Raw genomic sequence first — 18,146 nt, 5'->3', positions numbered from 1 at the left:
AGAAACGAGCACAGACAATACAAAACAGACATAGACTACGATATATTACGTCATTTTTTCATTGACAAAAAAAATTATACAAATTTTTTTTTATATATAAAAAAAATGACGTAAACAATCTTATTGGCACATGGACAAACATAGAATATTAAAAAAAAATGTATCGCTTACTTTATAAATGCCTTGATGCCACCGAAATGATGCTTGGTGCAAATGACAGGGCCGTTTCATTTTCAAAAAACACTTACTTATCACAAAGTAATTAAAAATTTATAAATATATATTTTTAATGCGACTTTAGATTTCCTCAAAGTAAATTGAAAAAAAAAAACAATATATATTTTTCTTTAAAATTTAATGGACTTTATTAAGTATATTGAGACACTGAAATTAATGATTACCGATGTCATCACTATTTTTTAGTGTAAAATTGGTTTTCAAAATGAGAATATTTTAAATGATTTCGAAATCCTGATTTAAGCATGTTTTCCAATTTTTTTTTTAATTTATAAAATCAAGGTTTTTTGTTCACGGGTTCACGAAAAATGTTTTTTTTTTATTACAGTTCTTTGCCTGCTCTTAAATTATAATAACCCATCGAGAACATGACAAATACATCATAATAAAGTCCCTCTATTTTCTCAGTATGTACGTATGTTCTAATCTCGGGAAGGTTGTTGACGTTTTATATTTCTGTTTGAAATGTTGAAAAGATGATTTTCTGAAGAAGGTTTATATCTATAATTGCACAAAGCCGGGGCGGATCGCTAGTAACGTAATAAATTTATAAAGAAAAAAATATTGTATGTCATAGCGTAACAACCTTTTGAATTTCGTAAATTTTTATTTTATCGTACCACATCCAAGTGGTCTAAAATACATACCTGTGGCCCGTCTTCCTCGTCTTCCGGCTCCTTATACTTCTTCACCATATGTTCTTCAACTGGTTGAAACAGTAAAGCGGCGGCCCACACGTTCAGCATTATACCTCCGAGGATCAGTACTGCGCCTCTGTGGAGAAAAAAAAAATAAAAATTTAAATTTAAAAATATAAATTTCTTTTTAAAAAAAAAATGGGGCAATACCGCTAGAGTTATGGGTACCCCTTTCAGTTTCGGGTGGTATTACCATTCCGTTTCTCGGTGATGATAACTTTCCTACGAAATAATTTTAATACAATAAGTCTATCATAACTTGAACTCCGGTCATTATGGGATCGCTTAGAAATCAGAGCTCAAGTAATAGGTGTTTTATTGAACTTACTTGCATTCATAAGTTCCCAATAAATATCTCAGCACTGTTGCAAGTATGATGCTTCCAAAGGCAGATCCAGTAGTTGTGGTTGAAGTACGACGTCAATTTAGAAGGTACGTATAGTCCAGCATAACTGGAAGTCCAAACGCTACGGGAGCGCCTAGGAATCAGAGCTTAAGTAATACTGGTTTTATTAAACTTACTTATATCCATAAGTTTCTATTTATAGTTCTCAGCACTGGCGGCAGTATGATGCTCCCAAAGGCAGATCCAGACATGCAGATGCCATTGGCCAGTCCGCGGAGACGAACGAAGTGTGACGTCATTTTAGTATACATATACCAGCATAACTTGAACTCCAATCGCTTTGAGAGCGCCTAGTATCCAGAGCTCAAATAGCGCCCGCACCCACTTCAATGGTGATAACTGAAAATCAGCGTTTTGCACTTCAGTTAGTGCAAAAATTCCGCTGAGTTATGACCTTTTCTACTTGCTGCAGCACGCAAATGCATCTCAACTGTGTTATTATAATGTTTTGTTTAACTCTGTATTTTGTGTCTGTAGCAACTGAATAAACGTTTTTATCTATCTATCTATCTATCTATCTATCTATCAAATAATACTGTTTTTTTTTAAACTTACTTGTATCCATAGGTTGCCAACAGATATCTCAGCACTGGCGGCAGAATGATGCTCCCAAAGTCAAATCCAGACATACAGATGCCATTGGCCAGTCCTCGGAGACGAACGAAGTGTGACGTCATTTTAGTAGACATATACCAGCATAACTTGATATCTAATCACTTTGGGAGCGCCTAGTATCCAGAGCTCAAATAATTCTGGTTTCTCTTAAACTTACTTGTATCCATAGGTGCCCAACAGATATCTCAGCACTGGTGGCAGTATGATGCTCCCAAAGGCAGATCCAGGCATACAGATGCCATTGGCCAGTCCTCGGAGGCGAACGAAGTGTGACGTCATTTAGGTAGACATATACCAGCATAACTTGATCTCCAATCACTTTGAGAGCGCCTCGTATCCAGAGCTCAAATAATTCTGGTTTTTCTTAAACTTACTTGTAACCATAGGTTCCCAACAGATATCTCAGCACTGGCGGCAGTATGATGCTCCCAAAGGCAGATCCAGACATGCAGATGCCATTGGCCAGTCCTCGGAGACGAACGAAGTGTGACGTCATTTTGGTAGACATATACCAGCATAACTTGATCTCCAATCACTTTGAGAGCGCCTAGTATGCAGAGCTCAAGTAATACTGGTTTTATTAAACTTACTTATATCCATAGGTTTCTATTTATAGTGCTCAGCACTGGTGGCAGTATGATGCTCCCAAAGGCAGATCCAGACATACAGATGCCATTGGCCAGTCCTCGGAGACGAACGAAGTGTGACGTCATTTTGGTAGACATACACCAGCATAACTTGAACTCTAATCACTTTGAAATTGCCTAGTATCCAGAGCTCAAATAATTCTGGTTTTGCTTTAACTTACTTCAGATCCAGACATACAGATGACATTGGCCAGTCCTCAGTGGCGACGAATTGTGACGTCATTTAGGTAGACATATACCAGCATAACTTGATCTCCAAACACTTTGGGAGCGCCTAGTATCCAGAGCTCAAATAATTCTGGTTTCTCTTAAACTTACTTGTATCCATAGGTTCCCAACAGATATCTCAGCACTGGTGGCAGTATGATGCTCCCAAAGGCAGATCCAGACATACAGATCCCATTGGCCAGTTCTCGGTGGCGACGAAGTGTGACGTCATTTTAGTAGACATTCACCAGCATAACTTGATCTCCAATCGCTTTGAGAGCGCCTAGTATCCAGAGCTCAAATAATTCTGGTTTTTCTTAAACTTACTTGTATCCATAGGTTCCCAACAGATATCTTAGCACTGGTGGCAGTATGATGCTCCCAAAGGCAGATCCATACATACAGATGCCATTGGCCAGTCCTCGGAGACGAACGAAGTGTGACGTCATTTTAGAAAACATATAACAGCATAACTTGATCTCCAATCACTTTGAGGGCGCCTAGTATGCAGAGCTCAAATAATTCTGGTTTTTCTTAAACTTACTTGTATCCATAGGTTCCCAACAGATATCTCAGCACTGGTGGCAGTATGATGCTCCCAAAGGCAGATCCAGACATGCAGATGCCATTGGCCAGTCCTCGGAGGCGAACGAAGTATGACGTCATTTAGGTAGACATATACCAGCATAACTTGATCTCCAATCACTTTGAGAGTGCCTAGTATCCAGAGCTCAAATAATTCTGGTTTTTCTTAAACTTACTTGTATCCATAGGTTCCCAACAGATATCTCAGCACTGGTGGCAGTATGATGCTCCCAAAGGCAGATCCAGACATACAGATGCCATTGACCAGTCCTCAGAGACGAACGAAGTGTGACGTCATTTTAGTAGACATATACCAGCATAACTTGACCTCCAATCACTTTGAGAGCGCCTAGTATCCAGAGCTCAAATAATTCTGGTTTCTCCTAAACTTACTTGTATCCATAGGTTCCCAACAGATATCTGAGCACTGGCGGCAGTATGATGCTCCCAAAGGCAGATCCAGACATGCAGATGCCATTGGCCAGTCCTCGGAGGCGAACGAAGTATGACGTCACAATGTAAACAGTGGGAGGAAAAGCTAGACCCGCCCCCGTGCCGACCATTGCGCCGAAACTGGAAGAGGGAATGCAATTTATAAATAAATAAATAAATATAAATATATACCGTGCCGTGTGTTTGCCGTGTGGTTCCCGGCACGAATAGAAAAAAGAATAGGACCACTCCATCTCTTTCTAATGGATGTCGTAAAAGGCGACTAAGGGGTAGGCTTATAAACTTGGGATTCTTCTTTTAGGCGATGGGCTAGCAACCTGTCACTATTCGAATCTCAATTCTATCTTAAAGCCAAACAGCTGAACGTGGCCTATTAGTCTTTATAAGACTGTTGGCTCTGTCTACCCCGCAAGGGATATAGACGTGATTATATGTATGTATGTATAAATATATACGGGACAAATTACACTGATCGAGTTAGCCTCGAAGTAAGTTCGAGACTTGTGTTACGAGATACTAACTCAACGATAGTATATTTTATAATAAATACTTACATAGATAAACATCCAAGACCCAGGCCAATCAGAAAGAGTTCTTTTTTCATCATGCCCTGACCGGGATTCGAACCCGGCCCCTCCGGTATCACAGACAAGCGTACTACCGCTGCGCCACAGAGGCCAAAACATTTAGATTTTTTTTAATTAGACCTTATCTCACTTCGCTTGGAATGGTGTCCGAATTTCGGAACCTCTTGAAATTTTTGAGTTGTAACTATATTTTCATTTGATACATTGAATCCTTCCAAAATCTATATCCACAAGTAGAAAAGAAAATTACCTATACACTTAAAAATTTTGTAATTTGAATGTGTTATAAAAGTGTGGTTCCCGGCACCAATACAAAAAAGGATAGGACCACTCCATCTCTTTCCCATGGATGTCGTAAAAGGCGACTAAGGTAATAGGCTTACAAACTTGGGATTCTTCTTTTAGGCGATGGGCTAACAACCTGTCACTATTTGAATCTCAATCCTACCATTAAGCCAAATAGCTGAACGTGGCCATTCAGTCTTTTCAGAACTGTTGGCTCTGTCTACCCCGCAAGGGATATAGACGTGACCATATGTATGTATGTATGAATATTATAAAAGCGGTCGAAAGGGTGGTGTGTTTGTGTGTGTGTGTGTTTGTGAGTCTTGCGTGTGATGTCGAGTCTGCCGAAAAAAAAAACGAGGTAAGTAAAAACTCACCTAAAATACAAAAAGGTGATGCAAAAAGCGAAACTGCTCGCTATCATTCCGAACGCGGCGAAACTGCCGCCTATCAGCGTCACAGTGCGATACGACCATTTAACGGAGAGGATTGATGATATAGGGCCTGCAAAAAACCATATCGTCAATTTAAATAGGTGAATTATACAGTTTATTTTTAAATTTCAATTTATTTATTGCATATACATATATCATTTTGTACGATTTCCGTGTGACTGAATCTTTCAAGCTCCAATGAAAAAACTTAAAAAAAAAACAAAAAAAAAAAGGAGAATCCCATAAATTTATATGTCTAACCTTAGTCGCCTTTTACGACATCAATAGGAAAGAAGCGGCTTTTCTATCGGTGCCGGGAACCACACTATAATGTGGTCGGCGCTGTTTCAGCTCTTTATATACCTGACTAGCTTTGCCCGCGACTTCGTCCGCATGGAAAAGTTATTTTGGGCATCCAAGGATGAATAATTTTCCCTGTTTTTTTTCACATTTTACACATTTCTTTGCTCCTAATAGTTGCAGCGTAATAGCCTAAAGCTTTCCTCGATGAATGGTCTATTCAACGCAAAAAGAATTTCTCAATTCGAACCAGTAGTTCCTGAGATTAGCGCGTTCAAACAAACAAACAAACAAGCAAACAAACGAACAAACTCTTCAGCTATATAATATAAAAAAAATATAAATTTAAAAATCAATTCTCACCCAAACTGCTGTATAAGAAGTAACACAAAGCCACGATCCCCGAGGAAGCAGACGGGGTGGTCTCAAACACGTCGTAGAACTCCACGAGGAGAACTCCGAATGACTTGATCGTGCCAGGAATCAGGATGTTGACCAGGGTCGCTCCTGGAGTAATAACGATACATACATACATACATACATATGTACGTACATACATATAATCTCAATTCTATCATTAAGCCAAATAGCTGAACGTGGCCATTCAGTCTTTTCAAGACTGTTGGCTCTGTCTACCCCGCAAGGGATATAGACATGGCCATATTTATGTATGTATGTATATATGTATACAATCATGTCTTTATCCCCTGCGGGGTAGATAGAACCATCAGTCTTGAAAAGACTGTGAGAGGCCACCTTCAGCTGTTTGGCTTAATGATAGAATTGTGATTCAAATAGTGACAGGTTGCTAGCCCATCGCCTAAAAGAATATCTAATATAATAGTATCCCAAGTTTACAAGGCCTTTCCCTTAGTCGCCTTTAACGACATGCATGGGAATGAGACGGAGTGGTCCTATTGTATTTTTATTGATGCCGGGAACCACACGGCAATGATAAAGGTTATATGTGTTTTAGCTATTTTTCGCCAAATCTTTCATCATGCGAACGGCTGTAATCCGGGAATTCCTTCAACGCATCTCCTCTTTTCCCCGATACATAAAAACTCGGGGATTTTCAAGGCAAGAGTGAATAGGCACTATTAGAGCTTGTGTGAACCATCTTAGGCCTCATTTCGCTTACCACCAGGCAGACTGAGGTCAAACACGTAATCAAAATATTATAAAAGAAAAATTGTTGGTACTTATATAAACTTGGAATTCTTCTTTAAGGCGTTGGGTTAGAATCCTGTCACTATTTGTATCCCAATTTCATCTTCATCTTTTTCTTTATCTTTTCCCACTTTTTACGTGGGGCCCAGGTACAGTATGTCAGTTTTTTTCCAATTACTTCTGTCACATGTTATAATCACTAATCATACTGGAAAGTTTTGGCTATAGTTTTCTGACACCGGCCGCCAGCCTGACTTCAACCCTGATGGACCAGCAGCCTGTCACTATTCGAATCTCAATTCATCATTAAGCCAAACACTTGAACGTGGCCATTCAGTCTTATCAAGACTGTTGGCTCTGTCTACCCCGCAAGGGGGGATATAGACGTGGCCTTGTGACCTAGAAGCAGAGACTGATAGATGTGTGGTGGTACGCCGTGTTTACCTACGAGCACGCACCATCCCCACTGGCCGTCGGGCGGCACCATCTCCCAGTCGTGCGCAGGCGCCGGTCCGATGGTGAACCGGCCCGCGCCCACCGCTGGCGCTTCATCTTCTGGTAATTTAACTGTTGACAAAGAAATGTTCGTTATAATAGAATAGATTTATTTTCAAAATCGGTACAGGTCTACCCACGTTTATAAGTTACATCGGCATTGTTCGACGGCGCAGAATAGTACAACCGACCGCCGAATCTGGCCGAATGAAAACTTTTACTTTTAAATCCCAAAACAACAGGAGTCGTGTATCTCGCTCATTACCGCTCATTCCTGCGAACTCCAAGACATGGCGCGTACGCAATTAGCCAATAGCGAACGGTTTTGATCCCGCGTTCAAATGGCGCACTATGATTGGCGCAGATATTTTCGCGCCATGACAAAAATTGATTTCTGCTCAGGTACATCGGTGTAACTTATTAAAGTGGTAGTACTGTACAGAGATGTTGAGCCTGAGATAAAAACTTAGGCTGCTTTTACGCGGACGAACTCGCGGGCGAATACAAGTGTCACACAATTCGGCGTTCGATGTTACAACCGCCCGTATGTTTTCTCCAGCACTCCAGCGTTGGATACGATCCAAAGCCTACATGCGCATGCTATTAATAACTTCATTGATATCAGTTTTAATTGCTTCCAAAGCTGGGTCAAGTGTGAACTAACTTTGAAAATTATTACTAGTTTACGAGTTACAACAATTTCGAAGCGCAAGAGCAATTACAACACTACGTTAAATTTCTGGAATTTGAATCCCCCTTGTATACACATAAGGAACCTACATGTCAATTTGCAAGTGAGGCGACTTTTCTGACGTCACACGCCATCAGCCAATCACAGTGAGAATACGACGCGCTCAACCAATAGCAGCGAAGAAACTATGGCGACATCTCAAACGTCCTACGCCACCGAGCCTACACGCCACAGCGCGTATGCTAAGTCGCGCAAGCAAAGACTTCACGGATTGAAGCTGTCCGACTCTACAATGTCGGAGCCGCGGTTCCCCAGGCATAAAACCTAGCCTGGCGGGAGATCTACCCTTTGTGGCGGTCCAGTCATCGCTCCCGCTACGCAAGTAGGCCCAGTGTCTAATTTCAGTCAATAAGTCAGTGCCCTTCTTCAGATATTTAGAAAAATAGACATTAAGAATTTTAATAGTATTTTACATTTGCCGTGTGGTTCCCGGCACCAATACAAAAAAGAATAGGTCCAATCCATCTCTTTCCCATGGATGTCGTAAAAGGCGACTAAGGGATAGGCTTACAAACTTGGGATTCTTTTTTAGGCGATGTGCTAGCAACCTGTCACTATTTGAATCTCAATTCTATCATTAAGCCAAATAGCTGAACGTGGCCATTCAGTCTTTTCAAGACTGTTGGCTCTGTCTACTTTGCAAGGGATATAGACGTGACCATATGTATGTATGTATGTTGTACGTAAAATGAACTGCATGTGCCTATTTTTTTCGAAGAAAAACACTCTAACGAACAGTAAAACAAAATTTATCCCAAAAATGAAACCTATTTTAAGTATTTTTCACCATTACAACCTATTATATATGTATATATTAAGATAGAAGCCAATACATTTCAGTTATTGCTAAATGTTAGTATATTTTATGGAAAATAGAACAGTTCAATGGCCATTCCTTTTTCAGTCTAACTGCAAAAGACCTCATCAACGTATATTAATAGTCGGATGCAAAACAAATCATTTGGCCCGCAGCCAAGATTTGGAACTGGAATGAAACTTACGAGCAGATATAACGTCGAATTTACAACTCGTGTTTGATACAATTATAACTTGTCCTATTAATAATTATTGACATACATATAATCACTTCTATATCGATTGCGAAGTAGACAGAGTCAATCGTCTTGAAAAGACTGAAAGGCTACGTTCAGCTAAATGGTTTAATAATGGGATTGAAATTCAAGTATTTGAGCCGTAAATTGGTGCTAACATTTATTATTTGGACAATTAAAAAAATACATGAACACCATCTTTCTACAACATAATTTGTATTTACTAATGGTTCGGCTTATAAACTTGGGATCTTCTTTTAGGCGATGGGCTCAATTCTATCATTAATGCAAACAGCTGAACAGACTTTTGGCTATGTCTACCCCGCTAGGGATACATACGTGATGAATGTATGTAATTTGTATTTTCTGAATTTGTAACCTTATAAGCAACGAAGCAATTCGAAACCTCCATGATAAAATAAAGGTACGTTACGTGCGCGTTTAATACCTGTAGTATTGATAAATCGTATAATCAACGCTTAATTTAAGCAATAAATGAAGCGTTGACATTACACACTTAACACATTATTACTGATTTGCTCGATGAATTATCTGTACGTGTGTTTACACGGTATGAAATAAGCGTGTTTGACTCGGAGTTCGTCGCTTTTGTCTGCATTTCTTTGTTTCAAGAATTTAATATAGCTACTCGTCCCGGTTTTACAAATACGCTATGAACATTCCTCAAGTACCTACCTACAATTATTTACACTTATTTTTGTGACGTGTGGTTCTCGGCACTAGAGAATAGGACCACTCCATATATTTCCAATGGATGTAGTAAAAAGCGACTAAGGGATAGGCTAATAAATTTAACTATTCGAGTCTCAATTTCATTATTAAACCATACAACTCATGGTGGCTTTTCAGTCTTTTCAAGACTGTTGGCTCTGTCTACCACTCACGGGATATAGACATTATAATATATATCAATTTATGTTATAAAGCCTTGTAGTCCAAAATCGTAGTCATAGTTGGGTTAGGTTTTCCATTTGAGGATTATAAGGTCAGATTGAAGGCACTCAATATTGACTTACTACCCTTTTCTGGGGCGAAGCACCGACTCCTCCCATTTTTCGTAGGGGAAATCCTGTTTACGGAAGACCCCCCGGTTCTTCACCCGGGGCAATGTGGGACTTCTGGCACGTAGTGTGCCAGTCTACCCACTAAACCCCTCGTCCCTTCGCCCTTCATCACAAGGCATTCCTCGGGAGAAGTCGGGTTAATATCTACACTTCCAAATCATCAAATGTAAAAGTCTAGAAATTCTATGCTAAACCACTGAAACAATTTTTATAAAATTTTGAGCGAATGAAATTCATCAGCCGAGGATACTTCTACAAGGGAACATACAACTATTTCGGAAATTATCATAAAAACACGGGAATTTCGGTTTAACGCGTGCTGAACACATTACTAAACTTGAAACCGTCGGTAATTTTTCGTCGTAAATTTCGGAACTTGTCCGTTTTTTAACTTGATTTTTAATTATCTATACTAATATTATAAAGCTGTGGAGTTTGTTTGTTTGAACGCGCTAATCTCAGGAATTACTGCTTTGAATTGAAAAATTATTTTTGTGTTCAATAGACCATTTATCGGGGAAGGCTTTAGGCTGTATAACGCCATGCTGCAACTATAACGAGCGAAGAAATAATGGAAAATGTGAAAAACACGGTGTAAATTATTCATACTTGAGGGCTTCAATGATGCACAAAATAACTATTCCACGCGGACGAAGTCGCGGGCTAGTTTTTACTAACCATCATTACTTTGCACTAAATCACTGCACTTATCCGAGTCATGACCACAGCAGATGAGCTGCATATTGCACTAACAAACAGCAATGTTTGCGTGCAAATAAACTCTTCAAAATCCTTGTATCTACGCGCTAGAATTGGATGATTAGACAATTAGTGAAAAAAAAAAAATTTATACACGAGTTCAGTACATTTAGAGGCGCACCCCGGGCTCCTCTCCAGAGTGGTGCAGATGTTACAGAGCCAGGAAGAAGTAGACATAAGTTCAGTTTATTCGTACAGATATATAATGTAATGATTCTTCGATGGTCGAATCGGTAAATTGCTTAAAATGCGTGATGAGCAGAAAGGCACTCGTTCGAATCCCACCTTGGCCAATGACTGTTTTCGAAAGTTATGTACATTAGTTTAAAAACTAACCGATGTTCTTACAAGAGATGGAGTGGTCCTATTCTTTTTTGTATTGGTGCCGGGAACCACACGGCACATGAATATAGACGTAATAATATGTATGTATGTAGGTATGTCAGTATTTTTTTACATACAGAATATATATATAAAGGATTTCTCACACCTATTGTGGTACGCTATTTGGTGCGTGACTAACAAATTAGCAAAAGAGACGCATTATAAACGACTAGAGGCCGCCCGCGACTTCGTCCGCATGGAAACCCTATAATCCCGCGTTAACTCCGGGATGAAAAGTAATATGTTATTCTGGGTCTTCAGCTACCTACATACACAAATTTCATCGTAATCGCTTCACTAGTTTTTGTGTGAAAGAGCAACAAACATCCATACTGACGTCCTGACATACTCACAAACCTCCGCATTTATAATATTAGTAGGATATACATAATTACATTCTGATAATACTTTAATAATAATCAGCTATATCATCAAAAGAGCGCCAGCAGTCGAAAAGTTAAAGTGTCCGACTAAAACAAGGCGCGATGCAGAAGTACCCGTGTTCGGTATGGTTCCCGACACCTTAGAATAAGACCACCCCACATCTTACCAATGGATATCGTTAAAGACGACTAAGGGAAAGGCTAATAATCAACTTGAGATTTGACTTGTGACTGTTACACTTTGAATATCAATTCCATCCTAAAGCCATACAGCTGCACGTGGCCTTCAACACTGTTGGCTCTGTCTACCCCGCGAGGGATATAGACGTGACTATATACATGAATGTATGCATGAGGTACCCGAAACCGCCGAGCTTGCATAAAGAGAGTTATGAATGTGGATGAAGCGAAGGAAGTATGCAGAGATCGTGGCAAGTGGAAAGAGGTAGTCTCTGCCTACCCCTCCAGAAAAGAGGCGTGATTTTATGTATGTATGCATGAGGTTCAAATCTTACTGCAACAATGTACCAATAATTATTTTCTATGTTAGATGTTTGTGTAAGTAATCCTTACATTAGTTTAATAACTATCGGATACTAGAAAAGCATAAACTTAGCATTATTATAAGTGTACAATGACACGACTATTATTTCTGACTCGGTAATAAAGTGACAAACAAAAACAGACCTAATTGTAAATAAGATGGCATTTCCCTGATGTCATCATGATGCCCAATAAAAAATATTTGCGATAAACAAGGTTAGTCTAAGAGCTAACATACAATTTGCTGTTCACAGAATGCCAAAGATATATGTAATTGCAGTAAACAAAATCATTTTCCTGGTAGATACAACTCGCATTCGAAAAACAAATTGTTTGCGTTCGAGTCTAGTGCAAGAGCCAGAACAAATTTTATTTAAAAATAAATTGTGATAATATACTGACATGACATCATCATATTATGACAAAAGAAGTAAATCTCTCTCTTAAATATTGTTTTTAGAAATCAGTGATGATTTTAAAAAACACACCCGACATTATATACCTACTCATTGATTCATTCATTCATATAATCACATCTATATCCCTTGCGGGGTAGACAGAGCCAGCGGTCTTGAGAGACTGACAGGCCACGTTCAGATAAATTTAGGCTTCATGATAGAATTAAGATTCAAATAGTGACAGGTTGCTAGCACATCGCCTTAAAGGAGAATCTTAAGTTTATAAGCCTATCCCTTAGTCGCCTTTTACAGCATCCATAGAAAGGAGATGGAGCGGTCCTGGTCTTTTTTCATATTGGTGCCGGGAACCACACGGCACTATATACTGTATGTTAACATTTTCTGATCTCATCGGATGTAACGTTATTTATAGAACAAATAGAATACAAGTTTATAACACAGCGTGGGATGGGTTTAATTAGTGGAAGATTTCAGCTTATTCGTGTTTTTTTTATTATTAGACATTGTAAGTAATGTTGCGCTTTTTTTACTAAATTTTGTTTGATAAAACACATGTAGTTTAAAATCAATTGAGAAACACATCAAAACCGGTAAAATACAATTTTCATTTACGATCAACCCTTATAACATAAATGATAACTTGCTGATAACAAGTCAAAAATTAAAAATTATTCCATAAAATACCTTTTATCAGCCGCCTAATTACGAAGTACGCTAACAAGATTTTACGTTAAAAAAAAGCCTTATCGTTTACATATCAGACTTCGGCTCCTCGACTATGCCACGTCTATTATCACTTAAAGCTGTGTGACATAACGCCACGCCCATCTATTGATGTGGCTACATTGTGCGTGGCTAGTTTACGAATCAATTTGACGCACAGTAAGTCAGTTAATTGGTCATTCCTTGCTTCATTTTAGTTGTACGGCTCAATGATGGAATTGAGACTCAAATAGTGTTAGGTTGGTAGCTCATCGCCTACAAGATGAATCCTAAGTTTATAAGGCTATCCCTTAGTCGCCTTTTTATGACATCCATGGGATAGGTATGGAGGATAACCGCTATTTTAGATTAGATAAGGTTTTGACACAGAACAAGTCCCATTTTTACATACATACACATAAAACGCCCCCAGGACGAGGCGTTTAGACGATAGGCAGATCCAACTCCACTTGCCACAATCTCTGCCTGCTTATTTTGCTTCATCCACTTTCATAACTCACTTTATGAAAGCTCCAAGCGTTTTCATTCATGAAGCAAGGTCAGGTCAAGTGTATCCCAAATAGACTCTTATTAAAAAAAAGTACAAAAAGTCAACTACGAATTTTTTTCCGCAGAATTCGTATCCAATCCAGTATAATATACGGGTTATTATCTTAAAACACATACAATTTTACTACTCATTCTTCTAACAACTTCTAAATCTATAAAAGATAACATTGACTGACTGATTGACTAATACATCAACGCACAGCCCGAACAGAGTTGTCCCGAAATAACCAAAATTACCAGGAAATTTTATTTCAGGCGGGCGTTATTTAGTCTTCTTCTTCCTCCTGACATTTGTCCCGGTTGCATCCTCACCACTCTGGAGGAGTTCGGGGTATGCCTTTGACCATGGACCCTGGATTGGGTGAGTCAGGTTTTTACACGAAGCTACTCCCATCTGACCTCCGCAAATCTAACCCGCGGGCGTTCTTAAGTATAATAGAAATATAAAAATTACCTGTTTTCACACGTTTGTATCTGGGTTTACGCATATTCAATTACACTTTAATCAAAAAACAATTACTAACACGTTTTCTACGAAATCACCAAAACACAATGAAAAGGTAAAACAAAACTGATCACAAATAATTTCCATGACTTGTTTTCTAATACTACCCGCCTTTTAAATTAAAAATGTATCAATGACAGTATTATTTTTATGGCGCAGAAATGCAAGAGAACTTGTATCGATGCAGCCACATTTATTTCCCCACATAAAATACTGGCCGGTAAAAATATTTTATTGACGATGTCGCATCAAAATAAATGCAAGGAATGAATGTTATTGTTGTTTTTACTAAATATCCGTCTGTATCTAAATATTTACATAACAAAATGCATATTACATTTATAAGTATGTTTGCAATCTTTCAGCGATGGTAAATAATGGTTGTGCGAAGTTAAAATATTGTACTGAAAAATATGTGTCAAATATTAAAAAAAAAATTAAACACCAACCTTTCTTAGATGATTTCACAGATAATAATCCCTCTTCTTCTCTAGCAGCTGGGACGATTAAAACTTTGTTTTCTTCCAGAAGTTTCTCTTCTGCTTCGTCTCCCTCCTTCTCCTCGACCACCGATCGTATGGCCGGCGTCGCCATCTTGTCTTGCGTTCTGATTTCAAAATGGTGGGCAGCGCATGCCGCGTGTCAAAGGGGCATACTATTGGAATGTAGATAGTTTGATCGCGTAAATTTATTCTACATAGCTCTATGTCAGTCTTATGTTTGGTTGGCGTCGGTTTACCTGGAAATAAAAATATTTTCAATGAGACAATATGAAAATAATAAACCTCCTTTTACGTTGGAGGTTAATAAGAAAGGAACTGAGTGAATGCCATTAATAAGGAAATAGACAATGGCAGTTAATTGAACAACAACCTTGGATTCGACCGTGTTTTACATTAATTACACTATCCAATTTAAGGGCTGATTTTCGGCTTTGAACGGTTTTATTGACACTAGGAAGTCTTGCCCACTAAATAAATTATTAAGTTATAATTAATATAATTAAAAATACGGAAAACGTTCAATTTTCACACCACACTGCATACTTATTGAGTATACATTTCAATTTTCTCATTATTGACTTTTATATGAATTGCGGGAAAAATGTAAACATTTTTTGTGACGCGATAACTTTTCAGACCATGAATTGGTTTTGTTTGATGAAATTAACTTGGTAAATACCTAAAAAACTTTGCTAGAATTATTAAGTAATTTCATACTAAGGGCATTAGGTAGTTTTCATGATATTAATGAAAATGATAAAATATGTTTACTACAGAAATGTCTCACTAGGTGGCACTGAAAATAATAGTTTCAATATTTGGGGTACGACTTATTGATTGTATACTATTATTTTTTTATAAAATGACAATTGATTAAAGGTAACCTTGTTTAAATTCCAATATCATCCCTGAGTGGAAATTGGTCTCAAAATTTTACTAAATGACATTTCATACAAAAAAAAAATCATCATCCTAAATTGTCCACTTAAAATTGGACATGGTAACAATCAATACAATTTCTAAGTCTCACCGAAGACAGCGGAGTCCGTTCCACTCCAGGGCTAATGACCTTATAAATTATACAAAATGCGAATACGCCGTTATCGTCATAAAGTTATACATGTTTGATAAGATATGGAATTATTCGCGTGTCTAGTTAGTATACTCCCGCTAGATGGTTCGATCAGATTAGGTTTGTGGATACATTTACAATAATTCTTCACTGATTGCCAATCGGTTATAATGGCGCAGTTGTAAAATGCTGCTGCATGTATCTTTATCTCCCTCTCAAACCCGGAGGTAAAATTATAAGATGAAAAGAGAGGGAAGAAAACGCTCGACCCCCAGAACAAGAACGAGATCTTATTCAAAATTCAAAAAGTGGCGAGGATGCAGTACCGAAACTAAATCCCGGACGAAGAAGTAATGAATAAATTAAGAAGAACGTAGGTATATTTAAAAATTTCAAGTTAGTACATAATTGAGGAATTCTCTCATCCAAATTTGATGATTATGATCATGATTTTTCCCCGTCTGTCCCGCTTGTCCCATTTATTTGTCTCATGGCGGGAAAAGCGGGACGATTTTTTGCCATTAGTCTCATGGAGCAAGTGACACAAACTAAATGGTCTCAGTTGTAAGTACCATTGTTAAACTCAACCCAAAAATCCAATTATTGAGTCCGCAAGCTTTGATGCCAACCGAGAATGCAATTAGACAGTGTATTCTCTCGTCCACATTTCTATACTAAGTTTGGATAGTTGTGAAGTTCACGTTGTTGAAGAAAATGCTGCAGTGCAGTTTGTTACCGCTTCTTTTGCACTGACGCTTTTTAAACGGGAGTAAACTTAGTTTTAAGTAATTCATTTGACGTCAACCAATGTTGTGAAACCAAAAGGTATGACAATTATTAAGCGACTAGCTGTGCCCGCGACTTCGTCCGCGTGGAATAGTTATTTTGGGCATCATATTTATTCAGGGCGGTCAGGCGGTCACGCGTATTAGAAAGAACGCTGGTTCGCCGTATTAAATGTTTCGCTGCAAATTGCTTATAACGACTATATCTCAAAACCTATTCGTCTGATTTATATACTGTAAATGGCAATTTTAGTCTACATGAAAAGCCGAAAGTAATAAACATATTTATTTGGATAAGTATTAATACTGAATTAAAGAAAATTGGTTTCAAAATAATTTATGTTTATAATGAAAAAATAATCTTAAAAAATGAACATAAAAGTGGTTATTGTAAGTAAACCTTAAGAGATAGATATATGCTCTCGCGGACTTTTTTGTGGCAAAAAATGAGTACTTCACATCTTTAGTACATTGTTTTAGTATATCTTTGTTGGTTTGCGCAGCGTTCGCGTGGAAAGCTCGCAGATGGCCGACTCATTCAACTTTCACCTGCATTGTTGACGTTTCCCGTAGGAAATCCGGGATAAAATATAGCCTATAGCCTTCCTCGATAAATAGACTATCTAACAGTGAAAGAATTATTCAAATCGGTTCAGTAGTTTCTGAGATTAGCGCGTTTAAACAAACAAACAAACAAACAAACAAAACAAACTCTTCAGCTTTATAATATTAGTATAGATATGAGGTATCCTATAATAATGTATAGAAATTTTGAATTTTATTTTTAATCAACAGCAAAATCCTCTGTTTACTTGATACGATTAAATTATGTGCCGACGAAGTTAATCGTTGATAAACACTCGAAAGACAATGTCGTAATTACGATATAACCACACTTCAGAGACGTGTCGAAAGATTTCATAAAAAAAACATTACTTTTATCTATATGGTACATTATTCTAGAATTCAAGAGTTCTAAGGCTTACGGTAAACAAGATAAACCTATATGCTCTTATTGTGGGGGATATAATCGTACGGAAACGTGCAATCAGGTAAATGAATGTGTGCCGTGTGGCTCCCAGCACTATACATAGAAAAGGACCACTCCCATCTCCTTCCCACGGTTGTCGTTTAAAGCGACTAAGGGATAGGCTAATAAACCGTGTATTCTTTTTAGGCGATAGGCTAGTAACCCGTCACTATTTGAATCTCAATTCCATCATCAAGCCTTACATCATATAAAATGGAGTACCTCAAGGGTCTATTCTGGGACCTCTATCGATCATTATATGACGCACATCAAGATGTTTAGTCTCATTATGAAACATAGCCATACCTAATTATAAGACATCAATACTTCGTACGCGTATCGAATGGAAGTGCATGGTAGTAGCTGTTGCAAATATTGCTTTATCAGTACATTATGTAACCCGGCCTTGTACCTTGCGAAGCAGAACTGTACAAGACTACTGTATTATTTTACGCTTGTTCTTATTAATAAGGTTACAATTTAT

At 38.1% G+C, this 18,146-nt stretch overlaps 1 protein-coding gene and 1 long non-coding RNA gene across 4 annotated transcripts in view; both read right to left on the bottom strand.

Annotated features, from left to right (window-relative positions):
- Positions 1–17,346, bottom strand: part of LOC132903597 (uncharacterized) — a 77,192-nt gene extending 59,846 nt beyond the window's left edge. The window contains exon 1 of the long non-coding RNA XR_009657457.1: positions 17,182–17,346. This is a non-coding gene — a long non-coding RNA (uncharacterized LOC132903597). The remainder of the gene's footprint in view (positions 1–17,181) is intronic.
- The window catches only part of LOC106133708 (monocarboxylate transporter 13), a 35,458-nt gene that overhangs the window by 8,368 nt on the left and 8,944 nt on the right, over positions 1–18,146 (bottom strand). For 2 of the 3 annotated variants that reach the window (XM_013333520.2, XM_060952249.1), the window contains exons 2-7: positions 14,722–15,011; positions 7,069–7,191; positions 5,818–5,961; positions 5,098–5,224; positions 3,789–3,968; positions 885–1,011 (exon numbers count right to left, since the gene is read on the bottom strand). In XM_013333520.2, the coding sequence (XP_013188974.2) occupies positions 885–1,011; positions 3,789–3,968; positions 5,098–5,224; positions 5,818–5,961; positions 7,069–7,191; positions 14,722–14,866 (846 nt within the window). In that variant the 5' untranslated portion in view covers positions 14,867–15,011. Of the gene's footprint in view, positions 1–884; positions 1,012–3,788; positions 3,969–5,097; positions 5,225–5,817; positions 5,962–7,068; positions 7,192–14,721; positions 15,012–15,805; positions 15,875–18,146 lie in introns of those variants that run through there. The other variant, XM_060952250.1, reaches the window with a different exon arrangement.

This window comes from Amyelois transitella, chromosome 28 (assembly GCF_032362555.1).
Source record: "Amyelois transitella isolate CPQ chromosome 28, ilAmyTran1.1, whole genome shotgun sequence".
NCBI classification, from domain to species: domain Eukaryota; kingdom Metazoa; phylum Arthropoda; class Insecta; order Lepidoptera; family Pyralidae; genus Amyelois; species Amyelois transitella.
The sequence above is the reverse complement of the archived record's forward strand: the minus strand, read 5'-3'. Positions and strand labels throughout refer to the sequence as shown.